Source organism: Monodelphis domestica, chromosome 3, assembly GCF_027887165.1.
Source record: "Monodelphis domestica isolate mMonDom1 chromosome 3, mMonDom1.pri, whole genome shotgun sequence".
NCBI classification, from domain to species: domain Eukaryota; kingdom Metazoa; phylum Chordata; class Mammalia; order Didelphimorphia; family Didelphidae; genus Monodelphis; species Monodelphis domestica.
In genome coordinates, this window is record NC_077229.1 from 166,036,916 (window position 1) to 166,054,901 (window position 17,986).

Below are 17,986 nucleotides of genomic sequence, written 5' to 3' on the forward strand. Positions count from 1 at the left end.
TATATAATACTCTGAAGTGTCATTATTTAACTATCATTACTTATATCCTACATATTGATGTGATTAGTTTGCTTTATTTCTAAATAGATTGGGGGAGAGGAGAGAACAATGGGGGGGGGGGGGGAGGAGGAAGGATGGAAAAGTATTTTTTTCCAAAATGTACACCACTAATTAACATTCACTTACCACACTGGCTAAAATGTGATCTTCCCAGAATTTGTAAGAGTTGAAAGTGACCTCAGCCCATACTTGACCAAGAATAATACCTTCTCTACCACCTACATAACTGATCTTTTCTGCAATTTCTGCTTGAAAACCTCTAGTGAAAAGGAACATATTCCACTTTAGGATAATTCTAATTAGGAAGTAGGTTCTGACAAGAAGTCTTAATTTGTTTCTTTGGAACTTTTATCCATAGCTTCTGGTTCTGTCCTCTGGGACCAAGCTAAACAACTACAGTCTTTTCTTTATATAACTAACAGTCCTTCAAATACCTGAAGGGAGCTATATGTCTATGATGGCTAAAGTCTTCTTAAAATTAAATATCCAGTTCCCTTGACATATCATTATATAGCATATACTCAAGGTTCTCCTTTAGACCCTCTCTGGCCTTCGTAAAATGTGTCACCCAGAACTGAACACAATATTGTACAACTAGGACAGAGTAGCCTATGATAGAAGTAACTCTTTGGTCTGCTATATCAAACTTAATTTGTACTGAACTTGCAGTCAACTGAAATCTCCAGAACTTTTTCATACAAAATATTTGTCTGTATCACTTCACAAGACACAAGACTTCACAACCACCAAGTAGTACCAAACTCCTGGAGCCCAGCACAAAGTGTCCATAAAACAAATCCTATTTACAAAGTGTCAGAAGAACTAGAGATCCAAAGATGCTAGAAACTGAAAAAAGAAAATGCCTATTGTTGCTGGGCCATTAAAGATTAGAATATGCTCAAAATTCTGAAGAACAGATCATTAGTGTTTTACTGATTTAGATGTACAAAATGATTAAGAATAACAGTCAATTGGCTCCATCCAATGACTATCACATTCCTCTGTCCTATTCTCTTACTCCCTCTTATTCAGAGTTGACTCTGAAACCTAAGTGAAAATGCCCTTGCTTTGACCCTGAGAAAAAAACAGCAATAAGTTGTTTGTAGAGAACAGAAGAGAACAGTTTGGTTATTCTCCATACATGCTCAGTAGCTGCTAGCAAAATAAAATCTCTACAAATGTTTTCCCTGAAACTATTTTAGTATTGAGAATCACAAAGTGATTTTCTTAAAGCACAGGTCTGACTATGCCATCCCCCTATTCAATAAATTCTAGTGGCTCCCCACCACCTCAAGGATCAAATATAAAATTCTGTTTGGCATTCAAAGCCCTTCACCAGTTGTCCCTTACTACCCTTCCAGGTACCTTATACTTTACTCTCTTCTACATACTCTACAAATCAGATATATTGGGCTTTTTGCTGTTCTTAAATGATAGTTTATATCTAAACTATGTTCCTTTTCACTGGGTGTTCCACTAAGCCTAGAATATACTCTCTCCCCCACTTTTACTCCTTTTTCCAAAGGTCTTCAGTCCCCACTGTTCCACTCCCAGTATTCTCCCCTGACATTAGCTTCCATTACACCATATACCACTTATAAATGTGTAGTTATTTGCATGTTGCTTCCTCTAAGCACCTTGAGGGCAGACACAACTTATTTTTTACTTTCTTCATAGCCCCAGATGTGCCTGGTAAAATGCCTAATGAGTGACTGATTCAAGTGCCACCCTCAGACAAGGAAAATAAATATGGTGCTTTGAAAAATGAAGATTCTTGCCAAAGGAAAAGATCAGTAACTCCGTGGTAAGGTTTAAGAAAATTGGCCAGCAATTAATTCTTTAAATGCCATTGATCCCATCAAAGGCAGTAAATTTCAAGCATCAATTCAGGCTACAATTGCTTAATGAATTTGATTTCATACTGTTAAAGTTAACCTTACTCATTCTCAAATTGTTCAGTTTGGCTGGAACTCAGAAGACATTCAAAATACACTCTGACAAATTTGTAATATTTAGCTAGTTAGAAACTTGACTAAAGTCTCTTTCATACTTTAGAAGAACTTCAATTTGGATAAGCTAATATAATTAAGGTAAATATTTAAACAATCTCTCAAATTAAAAGATGCAAAACTTTTAGGATTCCAAATGTCTAATAGAACAAAGTGCTAAAATGATATCCAATCCATTATGTAGCTTTTCCCTATATATAAAAATATGTTAGACAATGAAGGACACAACTTTAAAACGGGGCCCAGACCCAGAAGGAACATGTATTCTAGTAGGATATCAAGCAAGTCACTTAACAGTTTTCTAATACAATTTCCACAACCATAAAACCTAAGTATGAGTTCTTTAAGATGAAAGGAAATTATTCATCTGAAAGTACTTGGAAAATGTATAAACAAATACAAAGATATGATCTTTATTCATAACCCATTTGGCATTTACAATTCAATAAATAAATACATTATTAAAAATTTTAAGCAGACATAAAACTGCTCTAAAAATAACAAATGAATAAAAAAAGTATAGATTTATTCAATCTAATACAGACTGAAGTCGAGCCAAGAAAACAATATACATAATGAAAGTAATGTAAATGAAAAAAAAACCACAAATCAAAAGTGAATTTACACAATTACAACAAAGACTAAGAATGGCCTCCAAAAGATATGTTGACACCTCCACTACATTCTTCTGTAGAAGTGGGAAGGTCACTGCTGAAGCACATTCCCTATATGCTCAGACTTCTTTTTAATGGATTGAGAATTTTTGCTGATTTTTATCCTTTCTTTTTTTTCTTTACAAAATTTTTGTTATATGGGTCATCTGGAAGGAAGAATAGGGAAAGAGATCCTGGGAGAAATTTGATAATATAAAAAGCAAAAGAGAGCAATAACAATTTAAAAAAATAACTTTCAATCAATGATGAAGTTTAATCGGTCTAAATTTTTAAAAATTTAAGTATAATTAATTAATGGAAATAAATAATATTTAAGAATAGAGTTACTCACTTATAATCTTCATTTGCTGCAGTGAAAACAAAAGCTTCCATTGGATTCCAACAAAGTGTATTTGTCCTCATATCCAAAATGACCTAAGAAGGAAATATACAAACTAACCTGTTACCATGAACAAATATTTACTTCTAAAATCAACATATTACTTATTGAAAAAAAAACCTCTAATGGTTAATCTTGTCTCAGCACCTGGTACTACGTTAGTAACACAAAAACTGAGTTAGGTAGATAGTCCATCCAGCTTTTATTCTGTCTCAGAAAGTGTATTAGCACAACAAAGAAAGGGGAACAGTTGGCAGGAAGTTATATAGTAACAGCCAAGAAGCCAAAGGAATATAAAGGATCCCTGTCCACACCAGAAATGCCTTAACCAGCATATTTAAAAACTGAGAGTCAAGGTCTCCACTGTTAATGTCTAGAAGAAAACACTCACAAGAACAAATTGACATTATTTGGAAAAAGGAAAGGAGAGACATAGAACCTTATTGTAAAAAAGGAATATGGCTGAAGAAATCAATTATTGCTAGGTATCTCTCTCTTTGTATCCATTAGTGCACTTGATTTATCCTTTGAGCATTATGTGTTTGACCATACTGTGAAGTTAAGAGAGTTAAGAGAGAATCTAGGTACAGGTAAGGCTTATTAAGAACACATATTCTCTTTACCTTTCTTTTAACCCCCTGCTGCTTCCCAAAATGAGATTGAATGAATTCTCTCTATCCTAATTCATTCCTACCTTCTTTTTCTTAGCCTCAAGTGCAGATCTCTCTGTTTGGAAACTACAGACTGTTATTATACCATCTCTAGGTGAATTCATATACAACATTCCATGAAGTATTAAATATGATGGAAATTGTGCTTTTTAACCAATTTAAAGGGACTAGTGTCTTATTTATAAAAGTTATCAATTTAAAGGGGATAATAAGAGATTCTAAAAAGGAAAAGATTATCATCTGTAATATTCATTTTGAAAGTTTAAGAAAAAAAAAACACTTCTAGCTTCTCTTAAAAGTTAATCATGGGATCTAGGCAGAATGATATTGTTTCATTCTTTGTACTTGTATCCCTAGTGCTGAGTATAGTGCATGCAGGCATGTTATTAGGCAAAAAATAAAATAGTTGAGGGGCAGCTGGGTAGCTCAGTGGATTGAGAGCCTGGCCCAAAGATGGGAGGTCCTAGGTTCAAATCTGATCTCGGACACTTCCCAGCTTTGTGACCCTGGGCAAGTCCCTTGACCCCCATTGCCTATCCCTTACCACTCTTCTGCCTTGGAGCCAATATACAGTATTGATTCCAAGAGGGAAGACAGAAGGTAAGGGTTTAAACAAACAAATAAATAAATGCTTGCTGATCTACTGAGGCAGTGAATAGAACTTTGGACTTGGATCTAAGAAACCTTAATAGCTCTCTGTGGTCATGGGCAAAAAGCACACAATCTACAAGGAGCTATTTCTTCACTGGAAAAAAAAAAGACAGTAATTCTTGTACCACCTACATCATAATCATTCCACTTCTCCCTCTGCCTTGCAATCATAAAGCCTTCTTCATTCTCATGAGAACCACCAATCGCTCTATTATCCCCACTGATTTTCAGTCTAATGGCTGTTTCCCTACTGACTAAACATGCTCATGTGTTCCATATCTTCAAAAAAAAAATCTTCATGATCTATCTATCTCCACCAGTTTTCATTCCATATCTTGCTTAGCTTGCATAGCTAAATTCTTTGAGGCCATTTATAATTAATATCTCCACTTCCTTTCTTCTCATTTCCTTTAGCTCTCTAAAATCTGACTTCTGTCTTTATTATTCAATTAAAACTGCTCTCTCCAAAGTTACCAATGACCTCTTTTTTTCCCTTTATTTTGAACTTAAAAAAAAATATTTTGAGTTCCAAGTTCTCACCCCTCCTCTTCCCAGTGAGAAGGCAAGCAATATATCAATAATGTGAAATTATGAAGTACATATTTCTACATTAGTTACCTATACTCTTAGTTACCTATACTCTCTTAATTGCCAAATCTAATGGCCTTCTCTTGATCTTCTGAAGCCTATGACACTTTAAATTATTCACCTCCTTGATACACTCTGATACTCTCTTCTCTCTAGGTTTTTGTAACAATTTCTCTCTCAGTCCTCCTCTACCTGCTGACTTGCCCCTTCTCATTCAGTTTTTATCCAGGACATACCCCTTAACTCTGGGTATCCTACTAGGTCGCATTTTAAAAGGATCTACTTAGAAAAAAGAACTGCCTAATCAATTTTGCTGTTGTTCAGTTGTTTCATTCATAACCTCATTTGGAGTTTTCTCAGCAAAGATATTTAAGTGGTTTGCCATTTTCTTCTCCAACTCATTTTATAGATAAGGAAACTGAAGCAAACAGGGTTACGTGACTTGCCCAGGTCACAGACCTACTAAATATCTGAGGCCATATATGAACTCAGGGAAGGGAGTCTTTTTGACTCCAGATCCAGTACTCTATCAACTGTGCCACCTACCTACCCAGTGCTTTCATTCTAACTTTAATGGAAATTCATTTATCTTGTGATTAATAAACAATATGAGGAATCTTAAAGAAATTGGTTAGAATACCAAATATAAATCTATACCACTAGTGTACCTGTGATCCAGACTAAAAAAAATGCTCAAGCAATTCAACAGTTTCTTTTATTCTCCTACTGTCACACCCAATTTAGCATCTGCCAAAATGTAGGTTTGGCATGACCTTCAAATATACATTTTTCATCTGATTACAAATGCTTTAGATATGGTAAAAAAAAAAACATAAATGTATAGTTCTGACAAAGTTTCTTTCTTCTGAACTATTTAAACCTGAAATTCTGGGAAAAAAAAAAACTGCTTCGTTTTGTCATTGTGACCTAAATAGGAAAACACATTAACAAATGCAAAGGAGGAGAGAAAATAGAAACTCACCTTCTTTAAAGGGGTGGCTTGCCTCATATCATATAGCACTATATTTCTGTCAGAAGCACAACTTCCCAAGATATTAGTCTAAAAATAAATAACATGTTAAAAACTAGTTTGGTAGCAAAGACTGCAAATTAGATGATTCTAATATATACTGATATTTAATTTTTTTTTTAATTATCGGTTATTTGTCTAAAGGGTGTTAACAAAGAGTGATCCAAAAGTCTTTGGGCAATTTTAGACCTTGATGATTAAGCTACTGAAGCTTAAGACTGAACTAGCTTTTAAAGGTAAATGCTTTTAGACAGTCTCATACACTTAAGGGTCTTTTTTATAATACTCATGGGAGCTTGGATCCAACCCACCAGCAACCCAAGGCCAACATCTCCTGGTACCATTCTTCTTTATTTTTGTTGTTTATATTCCTAGGACCTCACAACTCTTGGTCCACTACCAACTCTTACACAAGATCTAAATGCCAAACAAAAACTGGAATTTTTTATCACATGAATGGTATTTTCCTTGTTTGCTAAACATAAAACAAAGAGACAATAATCATATAAGAGGAAATACTTAAGATGAAAAGGCTAGGAGAGGTTGCAATCTATATTAATGAGGAAACCAAGGATCTTTCATGTTAACATCATGTTAATGCAAGATGGAAAAAAAATTATACACCATTTGCTTACAATGCAACTAAATCATTCTAAATGTTTTAATAAATCCACTACTAAACAAAAAGGAATTTTATTGACAAGCACAAGCCTTTAAAAAATGGATTTTCAAGCTTATAACTAATAACTGTTGCTTTAGAACTGGCCACCAATGGATCTGACACATACATTTACCAGTGAGAGGAAAAATAATTTATTCCTTAGAGCATGAGGAAAGAGATGTTTAGTCTTACTTATTATAGTAATAATACCAATCACCTTATATTTTTATGTTAGTTCATTTTGAAAACTTGGTATATATTTTATTCTCATAAGAATTCCATGAGGTTGGTATGGTATGTATCATCATTAAAAGATGAAAAATTCAATTCTGAATTAAAATATAAGAATATTTGGATTCAGATAATTCTGACATCAAAACTTTACAAATAGGTCTCCCTAAATAACATACAATAATAAGCTATATTTAAAAACAGACTATTGTGAGCATAAAATGAAGAACATTACCTCAACTGGGTTAAATTTAACACTGCTTATACTGTCAAACCCCCAAGTCAATGAACAAATAGGACTGGTTCTTTGTTCATCCCAGATGTCCACCTGTTGTCCACATGTAGCAAAAACATCTTTTTTCCAATGATGATCAATTCCTGTAAATACTGTCTTTAAAAGCAAACAGGCTGTTATAGAAAGCATCTTCATGACTTCAAATGTATACAGTAATATTTTCAGTCTATTTACCTTATCTTTCAAGTACAAAAAAAATCCATTATTGGCATAAAAACTCCTATGAAGCACTGACATAAAGAAAAATTACTCTAAATCATGATGTTTTTTATTACATGTAGGGTTTTTAAGAAAACAGGGAGGAAAGTCTCATTTTTATCTTATTGTAAATAATCTTTTAAGCATCACCAAGGAATTAAAACAGGATTTCTATATCTATTAAGCAAAAAAGTCCTTAGGAATATTCATTAGTCCACATTTATCTAATAAAAGAATGATTTTTGGTGCTGAAGTACACATAAATGGTGTTCCCTAATCTATATCGAGCTTAAAATGGAGAAGAGGGAACACTTAATTCATTTCATTGTGTTAGACTGGTAACCTAATTTTGAGAATATTAATTTGGAAGTTGAATTTAGACAAAAGCCACGTATAAATTTACATTTACAATATATGAAGAAATGGCTTAAAATAACTAATTAACCAGACTTCAGGGAAACATTTAGTCAACTTTAAAGCACAATATTCTTTTACCACCAATTTGTATACAATTAACTAAGACACATTCTTTCCTATTCGTCAAGGTATATTTTCCATTTTTACTACTATTAAAAAAACTGGTGGGGCTGGATGGCTCAGTGGATTGAAAGCCAGGCCTAGAGATGGGAGATCCTAGGTTCAAATCTGGTCTCAGACACTTCCCAGCTGTGTGACCCTGGGCAAGTCACTTAACACCCATTGCCTAAACCTTACCACTCTTCTGCCTTGGAACCAATACATAGTATTGATTCCAAGATGGAAGGTAAGGGTTTAAAAAAAAAAACAAATAAAAAAATAACTGGTATCTACTCAATATAGGGGTATATAATAATATTAAATGTTTATAGACACTGAAAAATCAAGTAAAGGCATTTTATGAAAGCAATGTTTTTCTACCAATAAATATTAGCTCTATCTTATTTTCTCTCTCAAGAATGTTTACCTTTTTCTGAAACTGTGTCAGAACTCATTTATATGCCAAGAATAGTAGCAAAGTACTATGGGATAAAAAGTCATAGCCTAAAGATTCATTTGAATATTATTGTTAAAAAACAACAACAACATAACACTTGTTTTTGTTTTAATGGCAGGTGTTATAATGGCATTTAACACTAGAAGAACCAGAATTTAAGAGTACCCTGAAGGACCAAGCTGTCTCAATTGGCACAGTGCATATTTTCTTTATTCATAAAGCAAAGAAAATAGATCTAGTAGGATAAATATTTTCATTTCAAAGCAAAAGTTTAACATGTTTTATGCCAATCAATATACCTGGTCCTTTTGGAATTAACCTAAAATATTAGAGAGTAAATAATTTTTAAAGTGAAAGAGGTTCATTTTAGTACCTTTCCTAATATTGTATGTAAAGGCTCCTCCTCTTCTCCATATTCTGGCCCATCCATTTTCCACTGCTTCACAGTCTTGTCATCACCAACCTATTTGGAGAATTTTGTTATAAAGACAATGCACTTCAACCTATTTGACAATTTTAAAATAGTGTGGGCCCCAATTTTTGACTGAAACCTCTTTCAAGCTATTCTCTAGAGTTAGGGAGAAATAGTGTACAAAAGTTTGGCCTAGACATTAGGCAGATTTACTGGTCAAGTCTTTTTAGACATAAGAGCTGTGAAACAAACCATAGACCAATCACTTAACGTGTACTCTCAAGAAGTTGTTGATAAGCACTGGAGGAGTTAGTTTCAACATCAGGAGTTCCTTATGCTGATGAAATGACAGGTTTAGATTAAGGAGAAAAAATATTGGGGAGACTTTTAACTTTCAACATTAACTCTGAGGATCTACCTTCTTGAAGCGCATTAGGGCTCCTTGGAAACTTGCTTTGCTTTTTTTGGAGGAACTAATGTACATGAAGTGACAAAGTAGAACCCTGAAGGCTAAAATGGACAGAAAGAAGCTTAGCCACAAAGCTGAGCATGAAAGAGAAGAGTAGTAACAAAACAGTAGGCTAGGATGAGGAGGGACAAAGCAGGCCTAACAGGACAGCCTACATAGTAAGAATGACAAAAGAACCTCAATTTCTATAGGCCAAGATCTCTTCTACCACTAGAACATCAGAGTACACAAAGGCTCTACTTTAGAGAAATGTAGAATACTCAAAACAATAAAAATGAAGCACAAATGTATATCTAAACCATGTCATGGTTGATAAAGTGAGGAACTGAGAGCTAAGAAGTTTGAGTTTGAATTTCACCTCAGATGTTTAGTAGCTTCGTGACCCTGGTTATGTAACAACCTTTTAAGAGTGTTAAAACTAAGAGAACACTTATAAAACCTACCTCCAAGGGTTGTGAAAATGATTGTAAACCTTAAAGTGCTATATGTAAGCTATTATTATCTATTAAAATTACTCTCAGAAAAAAAGCAGCCTATACAGTGTGGTTTGAAATCCACAAAAGGCAAAAATTCTTCCCTTGCTGGGAAATCACTTTGTAAATCCTGTTTTACCCATAAAGTATCCAAGTTTCCACAGAAAAGGGACCATTTCATTTTTGTCTTTATATCCCTAGCTCTTAGCAGAGTCCCTGGCATACAGGAGATGAAGCCCTAGCCCAGATCACCATTTCTTCAGAGCCCTAATCATAAATCACTTCACTCCCAACTCAACTCATTCTTCTCCACTTGGTTCCCCCCCTCTATTAGAATGGAGGCTCTTTGAGGGTAGGAAATATTTTGTTTGTTTAAATTTGTTTGCAATCACCTATCCAATTATCTGGCTAAAAGCTAAAAATATGTCCCATAATATAATCTGAAATTCACAAAAAGGCAAATTATTTTTCTAACATTATCATAATTAGTATGTTAATTTGAATGTAGTCTTTTTCTCTGTTCCAATTTGCACTATTTAAAAATATTTTTACAGATTTCTTAATACTTATATTTATTTTAATTTTAATAGAATATTCATTATAATGATATCCCACAAGATATTTAGACATTGCCCAACAATTACACTAGGTTGCCCCCATCTTCAAACAGATAGCATTTTTGCCCTTGCCTGGTATACTAGATCACATTGCTGCTGTTACTGTGCTTTATGGTCTTCAAATGTTTTCAATTGCAACAGTTTTGGTAAACAGATAGGGCAGATAAATGTTCATCCTATTGAAAAGAGGTCTCAATAAGAGACCTAGATTCTCCCAGCTGATAAGTAAGAAGAAATCATGTTATCAATTATTTGTCTCTTTTTCAACTTCTTTTCTCTAACATTCTTTTCTTCTCTAAAAAACAGAAAATAATCATGAAAAACAATAATCAATATTTATGCTTTTCTACTTTAGCATATTTATTGTTTTTATTTTTTTAATTCCAAAAAAGGCTAAATTGTTATTATTAGCACCATAAACAGAAACATTGACTAAGAATGCTCACCCATCTGAGTCAGTTCCACACTGTTGTGCCACAGAACACAAGTTAAAAAACTATCAGTCTTACCGTAAAGAAAGAAGTTCCACAGTAGTGAGTACACATTCCTCTTACAAAACCTTCATGGGCTTGCAACGTACGAATGCATTCTCGTTTAGTCAAGTTCCAAATTCTAACCTATGATAAACCATATCAGGATATTTCTTTTAAATATAAAATGTTCAAACACAAGAACTACATTCCAGAAAGAATTAAAATCAATTACAAATGGAATGTGTCACTATTAAATTTATAGAAATATTAAAGTTCTTCAGGGAGAACCATCGAAATGTAAAGCATGATATAAGTCAAGTAGAAGTTTGTTAAATACTTTGTTGTTTAAAGGATTCCAAGGTATTTTTCTTACTAGAGATACTGATGACAAACAAATGAATTATAATTATATCTTCTATCAGAATGCTTAACTAGCAGTATTGCAAATGTGATTTACCATTTTATTGTCAACTCCTAAATTGTGCATCTAGAAATTTTTAAAAAACATATTTGCAACCTTTTTGTAGTTAAACAGAGGCAATACTAGATTAACTGAAAGAATGAATTGCACCTTAAAAATTACTAAAATAGGGCAGAAAAATGTAAATTATGAGCAAAAGAGCCTAGCTTGTGACAAATGGGAATTTTAAAATAAATTATTTTTATTAACTTTCAAAATCACACTTGCCTCTCCATCACAGGCTCCAGAAAGTACAGTAGATAAACTCTTTGGATGTTTTGCCATGCAATTTACTCCATCTCTGTGACCATCAAGGGAAGCAAGAAATGGTTTTGCAAATACTCGTTCCAGTTTGACAGCATTTAGAGCTCTTGTATATTCCCGTGGAACTTCAAAAGGATGCAATGCAGGATCATAGTTTCTTGGAACTGAAGTAAGAAAATGACCATTAATGGTTCAATACATTTTTACTAGAGACTTTACACTTTACTGGAGACATTTACACTACATCTTTAAAGGAGAAAACTACATGTACAATTTCCTTCAATGTTCCCCATTCACTCTTATTTATTTTTCAACAAACTCTTTTTAAGATTCTACTGTTTGCTCAGGACTATGTTAAATTCTGTGGAAAAAGGGAAGTGGTGTCACACATGGTGTTTCCTCAAGGAATTTATTATAAAACTTAAATATTTTATAGACATGCTAACTTTGTATTGTTGTTGTTCATTATTGTGCAATATAAAACCTCTCTCTACAACTCTACCATAAGCTCAAAGCAATTATGTATCAAGTAATTATTAAAAAAAAAAGGCACATAATTAGGAGTGGAAAGATAAATTCTAGTCCTCAACCTACCATAAACTAACAGTATGACTTGGGCAAGTCCCAACCTCTGTGGTCTCTTTTTTTAACTATAAAATTAAGATGCTGTACTAGATTTCTCCAAGTGCATGGAGTCAATGATTCTGAGTAGCTTGAAGACAGAGCCTGTCTTAGGCCTCTACTTCCCCAACACTTTGCACACATGAACAGAGATACATAGAAAGAGAGAGATTGGATCTGAGATTTCATTGGTCTACAAGGTTCTCAGTTAGGAAACTTCTCCTCCAATACAGGTTTGTACCTTCTTTTCAACTGTATTATCTTAGAAAGTTTTCTAGAACAAACTATAGGCCAGTGTCTAAATCCAACCAGCAACCTGTTTGTACAATGGTTTTATTATATTTTAAAATGTGAAAGCCATTTTTAGCTCATGATTCTTACATTTGACCTTTAGGTAATAGTTTGCCAACCCAATGATGCAGAACACTGATAGATGAAAGGATTTGCCCAGGATTTCAAAAATAGTATATATCAGAGGCAGGAAGTAAATCCAGGTCTTCCTGATTTTCAGATCATCTCTCTAGTCATTACTTTCTCAATAATTGAGTGTACGGATAAAAATTGATGACAGTCAAACCCTGGCTCTATTAGTATGGCTTTAGACAAATTACCTGAACCCTCTAGGCCACAATTTCTTTATCTCTAAAACAGAGGAATTGGGCTAGATTCATCCTTTCATTTAATAAACATTTATTAAAGCATCTACTATATTAGAAGCTTGGGATAACAAACCAGCTCCTGTCTTTAAGAAAGTATCACATATTGTCCAGTTATTTCAATCACATCCAACTCATCATCACCCCATTTTGGGGATTTTCTTGGCAACAATACTAAAGTAGCTTGACATATTTTTCTCTAGCTCATGTGACAAATGAGGAAATTGAGGCAAACAAGATTAAATGACTTGCCCAGAGTCACACAGCTAGTAAGGGTCTTGAAGCCAGATTTGAACTCAGGAAGATGACTCTTCCTGAAACCAGCCCCAGCCCTCTATCCATTGTTTCACCTAGCTATCCAGGTGGAAAAAAACATATATGAAAGATGAGTAAATATAAAATATAAGCACTAACAATGGGAGGAATTGGAATTGGGATAGGCATCTGCAGAATATGGCACTGAGCTAGGACTTGAAGTAAGCTAGAGATTCCCAAGAAATAAAAGTGAAGAGGAAAAGCATTTAAGTTCTATAAGTTACTTTTTAGTGCCTCTATACCTCCTTTGTCAAAATTCTACCCATCCTTACCAATTTAAAGATCTTATTTCATCAAATCATCATAGCCTCAAACAATCTCATCTTCTGAGCACATGGGATCCCTTTAAATCTTTCTCATTGTATCATGTATCTAAAGCTAAAAGAGACTTTAGAGGCCCTCTAATCCAACCCTCTCAAGTTACAAATAAAGAAACTGAGGCCCAGAAAGGTAAAGCAACTACTTAATGTCACACAGGTAGTTAAGTAGCAAAGAAGAAATCTGAACTCAGATCCTGATTCTAAATTTAGCAATTTTTCTACTGTGTCACTCCTACTCAACAAATAACTAATCTCATGCACTGATATTTCTAGATAATGTAACTTAATTTTCTGTGCATTATCAGTTGGCTTTCCAACTAGACTACAAATACTTGGAGTATTTGTATATAAGGTGTAAGTAATTTTTCTTTGTCCACCCCATAAGGCCAAAGAGTGTTTAACATATTAGTAGGCCCTTAGGTACAATAAATATTTATAGATAGTTTCTGCTGTTGTTCACTCATTTCAGTTGTAGTGCACTCTTCATGACCTTATTTGGAGTTTTCATGGCAAATATACTGGGATTTCTACTATATAAAATACAAAAAACAAAAAGGCTAAAAGAAGTAAAAAAATATATAGAATCATTGTCATGGGGGAATTGCATTGTATAAGGGAGTTTAGTCTTAACTTAGACATCAAAAAAAAAAACTAATGGACTTGGATTTTATGTTATAGTCTCAACTAGGCACCATTTGGCATTTAAATGGTCAAAAAACTCATTCCTAGCATCATGTAATTAAAATACAGTGACAATGTTTTTCACATTGTCATTTCCTGAACCACAACACTTCTATTCTGCCATCTGTTTATCAGCACTTCCTCTATAAGATGCTCAAGAGCAAGAATAGAGGTGAAAATTCATGACCAAAATGAAGTTTGGTAAATTATTATTGGATTTCAATTATCCTCACAATTTCTAGTCTTCACACAGATCAAGAGAAAGATGAACCTAGAAGTTTCCTTCCTGAAAAGATATTAAACACAGTAACTACCATTCTACTACAAACCCTCATTACCCCTTACCTAGATTTTAACTAATAGGTCTTTCTTCTTCCATTTCCATATAAGACACATTTACTAAGGTTCTGCTTTATGCCATTAGGTAATCCATGATCCGAGGATACAAGTCAGAGTCTCTAGTTCACTCCTCTTAACTCCCCCTCATCATCTATGTTTCATAATGTTACCAAGATAATGTATACATTTCTTGTTCAAACTTCAGTTCTGTCTGAGTGAAATTAATAACATTACCTCACTAGGCCATTAAAAGTATTGGATAGAATGCTGGGCCTGGATTCAGGAAGACCCCATTTCAATTCTGGCCTCAAATACTAGCTGTGGAATCCTGGGCAAGTCACTTAACCCTGTTTGCCTCAGTTTCCTCATCTGTAAAATGGGCTGAAGATGAAAATGGCAAACTATTTTCAGTCAGACACAACTGAAAACAACTGAACTAAAAGGTGCTTTTTCTACTTTAAAAGTTCTAATTTTGTTGTTCACTTCTTTTAGACTCTTCATGACCCCATGTGAGGTTTTCTTGATAAAAATACTGGAGCGGTTTGCCATGTATTTCTCCAGCTCATTTTACATTTGAGGAAACTGAGACAAATAGGATTAAGTGATTTGCCCAGGGTTACACAGCTAGTATGTTTCTGCAGCCAGATTTTAAACTCACAAAGATGAATGTTCCTCAATTCTGGACCAGGACTCTATCCCTTGTGACTCTTAGCGGCCCTTAATGGTTCTATGTCTAGAATAATCACCTGTGTTTAGGTGTTATACCTTACTAGATTATAAATTCCACAAGGACTAACTTAGCTAAATTGTTCCCAGGTCATAAGAACTGGGTAGCTATTTCAAAGGCTTAACTCAATTTAAATCAATGAACATTTAAGACCTACTATGTGCCAAGTTCAATACTAGACCCTGGGAATACAAACACCAAAAAAGTAAGAAAAAAAGGGTCCCCTATCTCAGAAGAGCTTTTATTCTACTTGAGGGAAAACATAATTAATACACAACATATACAGAATCACTACCAATTAATTTAGTGGAAGGAGTGTGAGAAGAAAAGGGAAGGTTCCCTATAATATAGGAAGTGCTTCTAGGATAAAACAAACTTTTCTGTATAGCTTCAAAAGCTCTAAACAGTTACTTGGCCTTACTGTTTACCTATCTTTTCAACCTCATTGGACATTACTCCCTTTCTCATTTTCTTCAATCCATTTAAGCAGGCTATCACTCTATTTCTTACTGTCACTTATATCCCCTATCTCCCTTTGTTTTGGCTCCATGCCTACTGCACTGTGCCTTTAACCCTACTTCAATAGAACTTCTCCATTTAAGACGCAGTGCAAACAAACACCATCTTCTTCATGAAACCTTTGAAAAAGAAATCTTTCCTGATTTGTCCACCTATTAGTGCCTCTTCCCCTGTGATTGGCATTGTCCCTGGTACAGTTTGATCTTAATATGTTTGCTGAACAAAAGTGATGCCAGTAAACAACGTCAGAAACAGGATCCTCGTGTTCTGAAATCTTATATTTTTCACCAGTTAGCACTAAGCATACAATGCAAAATCTGTATTATTAATCATTTACATTAGTCTTGACTGTTCTGTATTATTAATCTACACTGATCTTATACTATTTTGTAGTATTCTTGTACTATTCCATACCTTCCTTGCATCCTTAGCTGATAAAAGCATTCTAGGAGAGTATGGAGACATCTCTTACACTGACAAATGATGGCAGGTGGAACAGAAGGGAACATAAAACATGTACACTGAAGACTCTTGCACTCCAGAAGACTCTGAATGCAAACCTGAACATGCCTCTTATTTCCTTTTTCCTGTCCCTAAATTCACCTATAATGTGTCAGACCCCAAAACACACCTCTACTTGGATTAGAACCCTTCTTCCCTACACCCATTTTCTGGGGTGTTCTGCCTGGAATACCCTGAAAAAAGCCCAGGGGTGGGCTATTCTAAGAAAATGTGGAGAATTCCCTGGAATGAGAGGTGACAAGCCACTAGAGCCTCAATAAATATGTGAACCCTGATCACAGCTCAGGCTATTCCATCAGCTCTGGAGCTACTGCATCAGCCCTTAGGCCATTCCATCAGCCTCAACCAGTGATGGTGATGCTTTTAGAGATCTTAGAGACCCAGTGTCCAAACTGCAATCCTCATCTGTGATGTGAGCACAGCCACCCCTTATCCCAGACAGGGGAGGAAGGAAAGACTCCCACTGAGCTGCTGGGCAGAGTGGGTCATATGATGCTAGTAGGGAGGGGAAAGGGAGTAGTTCTCTCCTTCATGCTCTGACAGGGTGGCAAAAGTTCTCTAACAGAGGCCTAGGCAATTTCACTGATCTAAAAGTCGTCTTTAAATAATCATTTTCATACCTCTGGAAATACCTCCAATTCTTTAGGCGAGATCCTGCTACAAACTTTGGTGTGTGTTCCTATAACAAAAGGACCTCAGTTTCTTCATGGGAAAAACTGAAGGGCCTATATTAGATAATGCTGGTGCAGTGAATAGTATTGGACCCAGAGTAAGGAAGATCCAGGTTCAAATCCTGGCTCAATTTTGGACCCAGGTCAAATCACTTAATCTCTTCTGCCTCAGTTTCCTCACCTGGAAAATGGAAAAAATAACAGCACCTTCCTCCCATTGTGGTTGTAACAAGCAAACAAGATATTTGTAAAGCCCTTTACAAACTTTAAACACCTTTTATATACATTTATATGAATGCTAATATTATCATCTTTAAAGGCTCTTCCAACTCTTAATATTTTGTGCTACGGGCTTAACACGTGTACTACCTACATCAGCAAATTTAAGGAAAGTGAACTTTAAAAGTCCTCTCCCCAAGGGTTGTGGGACAATGGACGCTCCAGTGGCTGGACCACGTGCCCTCCCACTCGGAACAATGAATCTGAGCGGACAATGAGGAACAGAAGGATAAGAACGAGACCTGGCAAGAGTCATCCTACTTCTGCTCGATCGGACCCCGCCAATCCTCCTCAGTCCTCATTCCCAAAAGACCGACAGGGCTCCGTGTGAGGAGCAATAATGGAGGAAGTTCTGACCCTTCTCTCCTACTCCTGCCAGCCCGCTCACCTTTTTGAAGGTCCAGCTTGGTTTCTCGGACATAATGGTCCGGGTTCCGGCTCAACATTTTCACTTTCATCCTGCCGGTCGAATGTGCCTCCACTAAACCAACTTCCCCGGCGCACGCGACTTCCGTCTTCCCCTTGGTTCGTCGCTTCTACTTCCGCTCACGTGAGCGAAGCCGGGCGGAAGCTGTCTTGCAATCATCTTTCCATCTCCACAAGACCAAGTGATTTGTAGTTTCTCCTCTGGGTAAAAAGGAGGCGGGGACTTGGATGGAGGTGGGATAGCTTCGAGCGAGCTTTCCCTTCGGAGCTGCGTGACGAGTGGCTTCTTCCACCTCGCGCCTCCGGTACCCACTCTCTCAGT

General features: G+C 35.4%; 1 protein-coding gene across 1 annotated transcript in view; it reads right to left on the reverse strand.

Moving 5' to 3' along the window:
* DCAF13 (DDB1 and CUL4 associated factor 13) overlaps positions 1-17,759 on the reverse strand; it is a 34,018-nt gene extending 16,259 nt beyond the window's left edge. Inside the window, exons 1-7 of the mRNA XM_001369383.4 lie at positions 17,627-17,759; positions 11,553-11,752; positions 10,901-11,008; positions 8,794-8,883; positions 7,190-7,345; positions 6,015-6,092; positions 3,075-3,157 (exon numbers count right to left, since the gene is read on the reverse strand). Of these exons, the coding sequence (XP_001369420.1) occupies positions 3,075-3,157; positions 6,015-6,092; positions 7,190-7,345; positions 8,794-8,883; positions 10,901-11,008; positions 11,553-11,752; positions 17,627-17,696 (785 nt within the window). The 5' untranslated portion in view covers positions 17,697-17,759. The remainder of the gene's footprint in view (positions 1-3,074; positions 3,158-6,014; positions 6,093-7,189; positions 7,346-8,793; positions 8,884-10,900; positions 11,009-11,552; positions 11,753-17,626) is intronic.
* Between the last annotated feature and the right edge of the window lie 227 nt (positions 17,760-17,986).